The 12,129-nt window shown below is 45.4% G+C and overlaps 1 protein-coding gene across 1 annotated transcript in view; it reads left to right on the top strand.

The window, feature by feature from the left end:
- The window catches only part of DCUN1D4 (defective in cullin neddylation 1 domain containing 4), a 71,367-nt gene extending 59,452 nt beyond the window's left edge, over positions 1-11,915 (top strand). Inside the window, 3 exon segments of the mRNA XM_082728386.1 lie at positions 6,058-6,162; positions 8,238-8,340; positions 8,582-11,915. Coding sequence (XP_082584512.1) covers positions 6,058-6,162; positions 8,238-8,340; positions 8,582-8,637 — 264 coding nt within the window. The 3' untranslated portion in view covers positions 8,638-11,915.
- The last annotated feature ends 214 nt before the right edge of the window (positions 11,916-12,129 follow it).

The following is a 12,129-nucleotide window of genomic DNA, read 5'->3' as shown; positions in this document are numbered from 1 at the left end:
AATAAGATTGGACAAATGGAAGGAGGTAAAAGACTAAGTATAGTAATTTGTGTTGATCTGGGAAGAGTTATTAAATATGGTACATTTGGTTTTTCCTGTTTTCTATGGCAGAGGCAGGTAGCCAGCTGCGGTCACGGGGCGAGTGGACACTCAGAGTTTTGAGGAGGGGACATGGTGGGCCGAGGGGGACACGCAGCCCCGTCGTAGCCCTGAGAGGAGCAGGCCCCGTCCGGCCCGGAGCAGAAAGGAGAGAGAGGGGACGTGGGGGCCTCCTAGAGTGCGGGAGATGATCCGGATGGACAGACCGGAGAGATCCAGACGGACAGACCGAGGGCAGGAAGAGGAGGTGGGAGGAGCCACCGCTGGAGGCAGGGAGGCCTTCCGTTGAGGCGCCGGGAAGAGCGGGCAAGTTCTCTGGCGGGAGTTCTTGACCCCGCACTCCTGGAGGTCCAGCTTGAAGAAGTGGAACCGGAGGGCTCCACGGAGGCAGAAGAGCCCGAGCGCCCCTTCCTGGGAGGCGCGGTCGCGGGCTTAGTGGGCGGCAGGCTGCTCCCGGCCCTGGCAGGGTGCTCCCGGCGGCTGGTGCGGTGCTCCCCGTGGCGGTCCCCGGCGGGGCGCGCTTTGCGGGGGGCGGGCCCCGGTGCCCGGGCGGGATGGCAGAGGTCCCACGTCTCCCTCTAAGTGAAACAGCAGCGGAGTCATTTCCCTGCAAACCAGCAACGCAGAAGCTGCTAAGGAGCATTTCGCAGGCCTGGCGCAGCGGCCCGTGTCACCAGAGAGTTGGGCCCGACGCCGACCGAGTCCGCTGCGATCTCGGAGCCGCTGGTCGTCTCTCCTCGCGTGGGTCGGTCTCGGGGCGTCAGCGGCGCAGTCGCCTCGTTTCCCTGTCTACGCCCCCGCCGCACACACCCGCCCGCCGTCCCTCTGCTTTCTTCTGCTCTTCGTTGTGAATTCGGAAGAAAATAGGGGGTGGTCCCGGGGGAGGATGAAAGTAGGCAGGAGGGGCGGTGCGCTCACTCCCGCTTCCTTACCCTGGGCAGCGGGTCCGCGGGGCAGACGCGGTTGCTCGGCCGCATCGGTCCGCGGGGCAGACGGGGTTGCTCGGCCGCATCGGTCCGCGGGGCAGACGGGGTTGCTCGGCCGCATCGGTCCGCGGGGCAGACGGGGTTGCTCGGCCGCATCGGTCCGCGGGGCAGACGGGGTTGCTCGGCCGCATCGGTCCGCGGGGCAGACGCGGTTGCTCGGCCGCATCGGTCCGCGGGGCAGACGCGGTTGCTCGGCCGCATCGGTCCGCGGGGCAGACGGGGTTGCTCGGCCGCATCGGTCCGCGGGGCAGACGGGGTTGCTCGGCCGCATCGGTCCGCGGGGCAGACGCGGTTGCTCGGCCGCATCGGTCCGCGGGGCAGACGGGGTTGCTCGGCCGCATCGGTCCGCGGGGCAGACGCGGTTGCTCAGCCGCCAGCTGTAAAGCTGATGCGACTGCGCTGCCTGAACCGTTCTCAGGGAGGTGCTGTGCTACTCACCCAAGAGCTCGGGCGTGGACTTCACCGACTGGTTGATGACGGTCCTTCAGCTCCCCGTGCCTCAGTTTCCTTATTTATAAAGTGGGGGTTAGAATAGCCCCTGTCCTGACAGAGTCATTGTATTAAATGTGTTTCAGTATAAAGCTCCTTTCACAGCTTTTGGTGCAGCTGAAGTAGTCCCTAAATTACCCTATAGAATTAGGAACAGTTGTTCAATTATTCTACACTGACATGGTTTAGGTTGTCTGCAAAGCTCAAGTTCCAAATAATGACTTGTTTTCCAAGAGTAGTGCTTACAGTCAGGGAATCTGTGCCAAGTAAAATGACAAGGAAAGACTGTTGGCAGATTTTTTTTCTTTTGTTTTAAAGGAAGTGTCAATAGTTTAGCTTAATTAAGTAATTGTTTTGCAAACATTGTTATCTTAATGAATGCTGGGTAAGTTCTAAGAGCAAAACTATTTCACTTTTCCCAGTGGAAGGGCACTCTTGGGTTTTTTGACATTTTGCTTGTTTTTTCACATGCATTAAAAAAAAAAAAAAAGACTCCCACTTGAAAAACTGATTTATTGTATTATCAGTTTCAAAAACAGAACCGTATCAAAATTCGAGTTCTTTAGCGCTATCTTTACCTTGCATTTGTTCCTTTAGGTAGCTGTGTTTAGGAGGACTGCGTTTTTGCTTTCTTTTTTATAATGCCAGTGGTGACATAGAAGAATTGCAGGGCATGTGTCATAGGTCTTCAGTTTAGGCCTTTTGATTTCACGCACCAATTTCTGCCTTGGTATTTTCCATTTATGTTTGTGAGTTGTAGTCACTGTCGGTTTCTTGAGTTCACCTAGTCTCTCTTGAAAACAAGAGGGATTTTTTTTTTAAGGTTTTTTTTTTCTTTATACTTTTAATAATTTGGGGCTCCCCTTTTCACATACAAGTTTTTTTTTTAAAGATTTTATTTATTTATTTGACAGACAGAGATCACAAGTAGGCAGAGAAGCAGGCAGAGAGAGAGAGAGAGGAGGAAGCAGGTACCCTTTTGTGCAGAGAGCCTGATGTAGGGCTCGATCCCAGGACCCTGAGATCATGACCAGAGCCAAAGGCAGAGGTTTCAGCCCACTGAGCCACCCAGGCGCCCCATTTCACATGCAAGTTTTAAGCTGTTAACACTGTGAAAATTGGAAATAGAGAATCTGGAAGTTGGGAACCTCTTGTACAGAATATCTAGATACCTAGGTGGTGACAGATTCATTTTGTAATACCATATTTACATATTTAAATCGCTTTGTTTCTGTTATTGTTAAGTCATTTGAGCCATTTAAGAAAAAAAGTGCTTAATTTTCATATTTTACAAGAAGACCTATCCTGGAACAGTTTTACATAAACCAAGGTAATTTTTATGTATATATTGAATATATGTAAATAGGTACTGCAACTTTAAATCAGACCTTGATAAACATCATCACTTTCTACATTCGCTGCTGTTAGACTTTAGCTTGAGGAATGCATTTAATCCAGAGATGACACATAACTTCCTCAGATCTCCAGAGTACATTCCTCTGGTTTTACGGCTGCCCCACGAAGAGGCCCGATTCGTCTGTAACTGTGCTTTTAAAAATCTCTGTTTAAGGAAAACAGCAAGGCAGAATCTAGTTCTAGTTGTGTGTTGTAGGGAGTTAGTGTATCCTTGGTGTCTAGAACCTGTTTGGTTCCTATTATTACTTGAAAAATAAACTTCTTTTCTAAGCTGTTCTCCTAGACAATGGAAGTGCATGCAAGAGATACCCCCACTTCTTGGGTCAGGAGTAGGCAGGAAGGAAAGTTTGGTTTCTTCTCCTTTAGCCTTGATGGGCCTTTGGGGGTGCTGACGGGCTCTTGACAAGACTGCCTCAAGGTCCTTTCTGCTTAGATTCTGACCTTGAGATGCAGAAATCTGTCCTTTGCTCCCTGGTTGCTCCAAGAGCAGAGGGTCATCAGGTCAGTGTTGACAGGGTACTATTCAAATTTCTCTCAAGGAGCTTCAGTATTTCTTTGTTGTACTCCTTGAATTTGTTAAGGTGATTTTTTTTTTTTCTTTTTTTAACTGCCCATGATGTCGATGGCTGCCTCATAGCATCCTAGAAGATTCTTTTCACTTCTGATTGGGAGCCCTTTTGCGGAGATGGCCATTAGGATCATTGTCTAGAACCCCCTGGGCATGTCTCCGGTTTTGCTGGTTAGGAGATGTGTGCTGTGGGAGCTCTCAACCGTGCTGTTCCCAGGAACTTTGAGCGTTTCCATTCATGGTCATTTGCACTTAGTCTGTATCCCCCCCACTGGCAATGTTGGTTTTCAGCGAGATGCCACCGTTCAGACCGCGAGTGCGTCCATAATATCTTTCTCTTATTTGCTAGGCAGAAGATGGTGTTAGTGATTGCGAGCTGCTGGCTGGCACCCTTGCAGAGCAGGAGTAAGTGAGTGCTGTTCAGCTTCCGGTCCTGTGAGTCTGATGCCTTTCCTCCATGTTTTGGCATCACTGCCAAACACATGCATTGAAATTCCTTCATGATCATCAGTTTGTCAGATGATTATATTGTTGCAAAGAGTCTGTCCAGGTCCTTTGTATCTTTTTTTTTTTTTTTTTTGTCACCTTAGTGTATGTCCATCGTGATGGGGACAGAGGCATTGATGTTGGAAGAAGGCACAACTGTATCAAGGCAAGACTAGCGACGTTAGGTGTAGTGAGCGATTACAAACTCCTCAGGGGGAGAGGGTGTGCAGGACGCCGGTGGCCTCAGCCCTGTGCTACCTGAGCGGTTGTTCAGCAAATGAACTTTGGGCCCCGTCCCGTGGTGCCGCGTGTGTTTTCAACAGTTTGCTCGTTATTTTATTTTTTTGTGGATTGCTTTATAGTGTGGTGTGCTGTTGCTGTGTGCCACACCCATGTTACAGGGTAAGGGGAAGTTGTCCCTTTGCTTGCACAGTGCCTCGCAGAAGTGTGAGCCCCTGTAATGCAGCAAACCGAGGAGGGTGGTTGGTGAGAGGTGGGCAGTCTCAGGCGCGCCTCACCTCCTGTCCTCCTCTCCCTGGGAGTGAGTCCCGCAGCCCTGAGCAAGAGCATATGCGTGGCCAGGAGACAGGCAGAGAACGCCGTGGAAAGGAGGTCCCACCTGTTTGCATGGAACTGTGGAGCTGGGCCCCCACCATCATCAGACTCCGTATGCGTGGCCTGTAATGTAGAAGGGGGATTTGGACCAACTGACCTGGTCTGTCGGGGAACAGTCCTTAACCCTTTGCCACTGGGACGGAAGACAGACCTGTTGCCCATCTTCCTGTATCTGCATCTGCCCTGTGTACTGTTGTAGAGCGGGGCCCTCCCATGGGCCGTATTGTTCAAGTCCTTCACTTTCAAATGCAGTGTCATGGCCAGAGATTCCGTGTGTACTAGTGAGCACCTCAGTGTTAGAGTCCTCGAGGTAACAGTTAATTTGGTCGCAAGGTATGTGTGGCTCAGACGTGGCTGACCGGGGTGGTCCCAGCATCATCCGTGAATCTGACGAACACCGAGATTCCGTCCCAAGCGGGATGGCCAGGCGCTCACTCTCCCTTTGTCGAAAATCCTTTGCCCATTTCCGCTGTAGTAAAAATACCACAAGGAGGCTAGCTTCGGGTATGTGAGGTTACCGCTCATGGGCCCAGGTCCTCGCTCCCTTTACTTAGAAACAGCGTGCTTGTATTTCTGGAATGGAAACTTGTGGGAAAGGTGAGAACGAGAAAGTAGGATCCTTCATCGCAAGTAGAAGTGAACTTGAACTTAATCTGCCCATATTCAGGTTTATGTATTATTGCTTTTCTGGTTTCCTTATAAAATGTTGTCTTTCCCTTGGCTACTAGTTAGGGGTGTTCTGCTAAGATATTCCACATCTAATAAATCCAAGGTAAGGAGGACTGCAGCACAGCACGTTAGACACTTTGCTCCCCAGTGCGTGGATGCGTTCATCCTCTCGGAATCTCCAGAGCCCCAGCATTTATTAGGAGTTGATTTAATTCCAGCTTTTTAGGTTCAAGAAAAACAATGAAAAACACTTAGCAGTGAAATAAAATTGTGGGAAAAAATGATTTTTCTTAAGGAAACCTGATTCCTAAGCATGGAAATCAAAACCTTTAAATTCCATTTAGTAAAGTTACAGGCTTTGGGGTCCATAATTATGATTTGGATAATTATTGTAAATGTCGCAGCAAGTGATTGAGTTGTCGATTTTTCTTTATCCCGTGAAATGATCATAGATACCGTGACTACATAACTAATCGCTTTTGCATTAGGGCGGTCCCTCCGTCGACATGAGTCTTGCCCACGGTAAACTGACCCAGCACCGAACTGATTAAGCCGTCGCTTGCATTTGAACCATCCCCCTCCCCCACCTCAGGTTTGGTTCAGGGTTTTTATGGTGTATGACAAATGAGCTGTTTACTAATTTTGTGTTGAAGTGAAATAGAAATTTGGATTATTGGAATTTATTATTTGGGGGCATCCGGCTCATCCTTGTTTTTGTTTGTTAAACAGGAAAAGGACCAGCGCAGCCTAGACATAAACACTGCCAAGTGCATGTTGGGACTGTTATTAGGAAAAATCTGGCCCCTTTTTCCAGTTTTTCACCAATTCTTAGAGGTACCAAATTGTTATTTTATGGAATGTATGTTTGCTTGCTTAGAACTACCAAGTATACTTTATTTAACCATTTCACATACTTTTCTGTTTGTTGTACTTTTCTGCCTATAGGAATGATGGTGACATAATCGTTGTCCGTGAGCAGTTCCCTGTTTTCTCTGAGGCTGTCTGGGGGGGGCGGGGTGTCTGTGCCGCATCACTTCCGGGTGCGGGTGCATCGGAGACGGCCATGGCTCTGTCCTTCCCGCTCTCTTGCCCCCCTTGACCTCCGCTAGGATATCCTGCTCTGGATAGCAGCAGTAAAACAAGCTTTACTTTCTTTTGTGGCTGTAGATGAATTTTCACTCTTATGAAGCAAAGGTTCAGAAACAGCTGTGCACCTTCTGATGATAGGAGTTGGTCCTGTACTCTTTATCTCCAAGAATGCGGGCACCTAGCTCAATCTAAGGGTTAGGCATCTCCCTCGGTTTCCATTTCCTTTGCGTTTGCATTCGAAAAAGTCTCCAGAGCTTGACTCCACCGAGGTTTGCTTGCTCTAAGTGTTAATGATCAAACGTTTTGAGCTGCTCGTTATCGGAGCTGGTTTTGATGCCCTGTGATACTGTAGGACCTGAAAGTAATGGAGACGTAAGTTTCAGCTTCGGGGTTGTCACGGACGGCATCCTTCTTGCCCTCCAGACCCAGACCCCTTAAAAAGTGCCCTTTGCTTCAAAGGACGAGGGTCCTGGGTCTTTGAGAAAAACTTGGGCCCTACCCTGACTCCAGCTTCACTCTTTCCTTAATCTTTCTTACAGCCCACTTTATGCAGTGATCCAGAAAAACTTTCAGCTGATCTGATTCTTTGAGGGCTGTTACTAAAAATTGCTTTTAACGGTCACTAACCAGGACTCCTCAAGACGGGTATAAGATAGAGTTTTTACTATAAGAAGTATTTATTGATGTGACAGTCCATGGCTACAAGCGATCTGTTCTAATTTCTCTGGCCATCCCATGAAATGTTAGGTTTCTTCGAAAAATGAGTAGAAATAAGTCCTGTTCTCAGAGTAGAGCAGAATTTGAGCCCCAGTGCAAGGAGTTTTGTAGCTGAAAGACCTTGCCGCAAGCCAGTCTGACTTTGCATGGTTCCAGGAGCATCTTTAGCTGTTTCCAAGACTGATGTTTGCTTTGAGTTGCTTCAGAAGTTCAACTTGTAGTCTGTGCTTTGTTCTTCTTTTACATTAGTTGGCTTATTTTTTTTTTCTTTTCAAAGGACACAGGGAGTGTTTCCTTTGAGCTTCTCTTGTGTTTGCACCCTCAAAACCGTGGGCTCAGCTCTCTCTGCTTTTCCCCTCCTCGTATTGGTTCCCAGTGTTCCTGACTTTTAGTGAGTAGGATTTAAAAACTGTTCAATCTGAGTTTTAATTTTTCAGTCCTTATACAGGAATTGTGTACTTTGAAAAAAAAAAAATACCTGTGGCATATTTTTTGTCTGAGTGGAATAGGAGAACTACTTCATGGGTGTTGTGATTTATTACTTTTATGATCAGATTCAATGTTTGAATGATTAGAACAGTAACTCTCTCCAACAGCTAGAGCACCTAGCTCTGAGCCCGCTGCTAGCCCTTCGTCAGTTCCTGGAGAGTAACTTCCTGCTGTGTGTGTACTTGACATTGAACGTGCTGATCAGGCCAGGGATTATTAATGGGGAGCTACTCTTTATTTAGCACCTGCTTTCTGCCAAGCACTGAATGAGGTACTTTACATAAATTATCTCTTGTAATTCTTGCAGAATCTCTATGAAGTAGGTTAATAAGGGCTTTGGCAGTCTAGAAATTTCACTTCTAGGGATAAAAATCATTTTTCTTTGATGTGCTTGTCATTTTGTGTTGCGCCCTCATAATATTTTCCTAATGGGAATTGTCATCTTAAGTTCTACTCTTGCTGTCTCTATCCCTCTCCTAGATTGGTGCTTAACATACCTCAAATGAAAGAGTTAACCTTCATGAACTTTATTAAGTTGATGCACACAGCCGTTGAAACTGGGTCATTTGTTCATTGTAAGTGTCAGTAATTCATGTTACTTTTCCCTCCATCAGCAATCAAAATATAAAGTTATTAACAAAGACCAGTGGTGCAATGTGCTAGAGTTTAGCAGGACAATTAACCTTGACCTCAGCAACTACGACGAAGACGGAGCGTGTAAGTACCGGGCACTGGCTGTGCACTCATGCTCGCTCGCTCTCTCTCTCTCTCTCTCTCTCAGTCTCTCTCTTTCTCTCAATCTCTCTCTCTCTCTCTCTCTCTCTCTCTCACACACACACACACACACACACACACACATACACATCAACCCCGCCCCCATCCCAGTCGCCCCATCCATCAGCGCACCCTCCTCACTGGGAAGAGCCTTATAGCCCCTTTGTTTTCTCTCTTTCTTCAGGGCCAGTTTTGTTGGACGAGTTTGTGGAGTGGTATAAAGACAAACAGATGTCCTAGGACTTTATGCATAGCAGCGAGAGAGTCACTGTTACCACAGATCTGTCAACCATTAGCCATAAATTGCTGTTTGTATCCAAGCGCATGCTGCTTTTCTTGCACTGTCTCCCGTTTGCAGGGACGTTTTGGTGTTTGCTATTGAACGGGCCGGCTCTGCTTGCTGTGTAGCCTCGTCCTTTTGGCAGGCTGCTTTGCAGTTTGTTCCTAACACTACAGATTGGTGACTTGGCCAGCGCCCTCACTGTGATGATGTGTATATTGCTGTTTAAATTTTGTATATGTGTATAAAAAGACAAAGCTTCACCTAGAGATTATTTCTGCAAAACTGTATTGTAAAAATAATTTTTGTGGCATATTTCTAGTCCCTTTTTTCAAACGAACCAGTTATACTCTATTTGGTCTCCAGTGTAGCATTTCAGAACACAAGAGAGAACAACCTTTACCATAAGCGAATGTTGCCAGAATTAACCTCATCGTTTAAGAGGCCAACTAGTGGAAAGAGGTGCGAGTCAGACCTTCTCAGAGGCACACGCCAAATATAATTTGGTTTACTTCAATGGGAGTGTTTTTAAATGATGGAAGGAACAATTATTTGAACATCTCGACACGTACCATGCCACAGATGCTTTCCACCATGCAGGGTGTAGGTTTTTATTCTCTGATGTTAGGCCGTAGTAGTTTGAATATTGGTACAAATGAACAAATTAAAATTGCACCTTTTTTAAATGAGTTTGAAACTCTTGTAAACTTCCTTTGCTGTTTTTGTTTTGGGTTTTTGTTTTTGTTTTTGTTTTTGTTTTCTCTTTTGCCTTCTCCTTGTCAGTGCTGGGTCTCCCCATGCTTCCCGTGCCATTCTAGGTAACATTGATTTTGCCTGCTCCGTGGAAACCTGATGGTTTGCTGGCAGTTTGTAACCACAAAGCACCTTTAGTTGTGGTTTAGATTTTTAGTTAAGCTTTCATGGTGTCTAATTTTCTAGTTTTTTTGGAAAAAGAACTCTACTAGAAGTGAGAGGTGTTTTGTTTCATTTTCTTTCATGCTAGGCTTTTCCTGGCAGAGTGTCCATTGCAGGCAATGGACACGAAACCACCAGCATTGAGCTCATTTTATCACACGGTAGGACCTTTCCTAGAGGGGCCACTCGTCATTCATTACCCGAGTAGTTTGTACAGAAAGGTGATAGCCATTATTTATGTGGATGAGGAAACGAGAGTAAACAGGACGGTATTTTTAGGTTTGTATTTTATGTCTTTTTTTTTTTCTCTTTTTTCTTTTCCTTGCCTTACCCTTCTTGAGGAAATGTATAGATAACCTGTTTCCCCCTCAACTCTCTGGTGCTATTGAATGACTAATTTAGTCCCTAAAGTTTTGTGAAAACATAAAAGTCTAATGATTTAAACCGATAAAAAGCTAATGGTGCATTCGGACAGGTGCATGCAGTAGGTATGAGCAAGATCCGTGATGGGATAATGATTGGAAGAGGTTCGGGTTATCACAAAATCTGGCCAAAAAAAATCTCTTGGACTAAATGTGAACCTTTAAATGGCATTAAATGAGCAAAAGCACACAGACAATGCTACTCCTGACCACTATGTCACAGTTTCTTTGCAAACAGTGTTTGGATTTTCATATTATTTTCTCCCTAACTGAACCACCAAAGACAGAAATTTTGTATGTATATACGGTGTGTGTGCATATACAAAATCATGATGCGGTAGAATGAAATCACTCCCTTTTTCTACCAAAAAGAAAGGTTTGGTTTGCTGTGAAATAAACCAGAAGTGTGAAAAACTCTGTAATGATTAAGCAGACTTCATCATTCCTTGCTTAGGAATGGTAGACTCGCCTCTCTACCTTACAACCTCATACCAGTTTGCACAAGTTAATAACCGAAGAGAAGAGAAGGTGTTGATGCAAGCATAGCCCTCGGGACCGATCTGTTCCATCCCAGCAGGTGCCTGGTGTTCCAGGGGTGATGGGCCAGAGGCAGGTGTGAATTTGTGAAGAACTTGATTCATTTTCAGAAGTATCCCTCAAAGTTAAAAAAAAAAAAAAATCACACTTTAAAGGCAATAGTTCTTAGATTCGATCCGCTCTAGTTTTGTTCAAACAAGTAGAAATCATAGATGAAATTATTTTCAGAGTTACGGTTAGTACTGGAGAATGTTTGGGAACACTAAGCACAGTTAATCCTAACATAAGAGGATGGTTACGGGGAGATGTTCCATTTCAGCCACTGTGAACATTTTGATCAGTGGGGAAGAAACCCAAGGGAAAACTATTCGTGATCTGGAATATGGAAAGTAAGTATCCCCAAGCAGTGACCATCTCGTACATTTAAAAGACTCCAGATAGTTTTCGAGCTCCCTTGAAAAGGAAGCCTCTGTGCCTGTGGACTGCTTGCCCTTGGCTCTTGATTTTATGCAGTTATTTTTAGGGAGACGAAAAGGGGGCCAAACGAGTAACAAGATGCTTTTCTTTTTAAAAAATGTCCCTAAGTTACATAAAATTGAGCAGTCATCAGACACTTACTGGCTAATGTTCAAGAAATTAGGGTGCCTTCTTCTGGTTTTTCTTTCTTACCTGTCTACACCCTTTCTCTCTTCCCACGGTGTCTTGAACTACACATTGCAATACTCTGTCGTCATGATAAAACTTTGCGGTGTTTACTGGTAGGTCAGAAATTTCACGATTGGATTTGCCATAAACACCCACTATAATGTTACATGCAGCCTTTTCAAAGCATGAACTCTGAATTAAGTTTTTACAAATCCGACTAGACAAGCCTCTAACCTTCTCCTTTAACAACACACATCTGTTGCCTCTCCGTCTCCATTTTAACAGTGCTTTTGAAGTTTATACGGAAAGCTTTCCGAGTTAGTGTGTGCCCTTGGTTTTTATTCTTACGACTGCTAAAATACCTCTGTAAGCCTTATCTTTTATTCTTTCATATGTTGTATAATAAATGTATAAAATTCATTGACCAACTAAGTGTTGGGTGTCTGTAAATGAGACCAAAACGTGGGTTGCTTTTCATCCTAAGGCCTTTCCCTGGGGGGTTACTGTTAAACGGACGGCAGCCAGCCTGTAACTGTGAACGCTTCGTGTCGTCAGTATCTGCATTCCGCCCATAGACGTGTGCAAGTTCTGTGACTCCAGCTTAACTGAAACCCTGTTCTGCCACCTAACTTGAGTACAGCAAACTGGTTTTAGGTTTTAATGGAATTGATGTAAAATGATATCCCATAAATAAAAAGTATTTGTGTTTGGTTTCAGAACCGATTCGTGAGTTCTTTCTTCTCTTCTTGGGATTTTGCTTCAAAAACCACTTAAGGTAGTTTTAAAGCATTTTCTCTTTTACTTTTTGGTCCCTCCCTCCCCCGCCACCAAACTCTTTATACCGAAGAATCAAAGCTACAGAAAAAAAATTCAAGAAATATAATGAACTTCAACCCATCCATATACTTATCACCTAGATTTTCTGCCTGTTAA

The sequence above is a fragment of the Mustela nivalis genome (genome assembly GCF_964662115.1).
Source record: "Mustela nivalis genome assembly, chromosome: 4".
NCBI classification, from domain to species: Eukaryota; Metazoa; Chordata; class Mammalia; order Carnivora; family Mustelidae; genus Mustela; species Mustela nivalis.
Note: the sequence above shows the minus strand (reverse complement) of the source record. Positions and strands in the feature narration are given on the sequence as shown.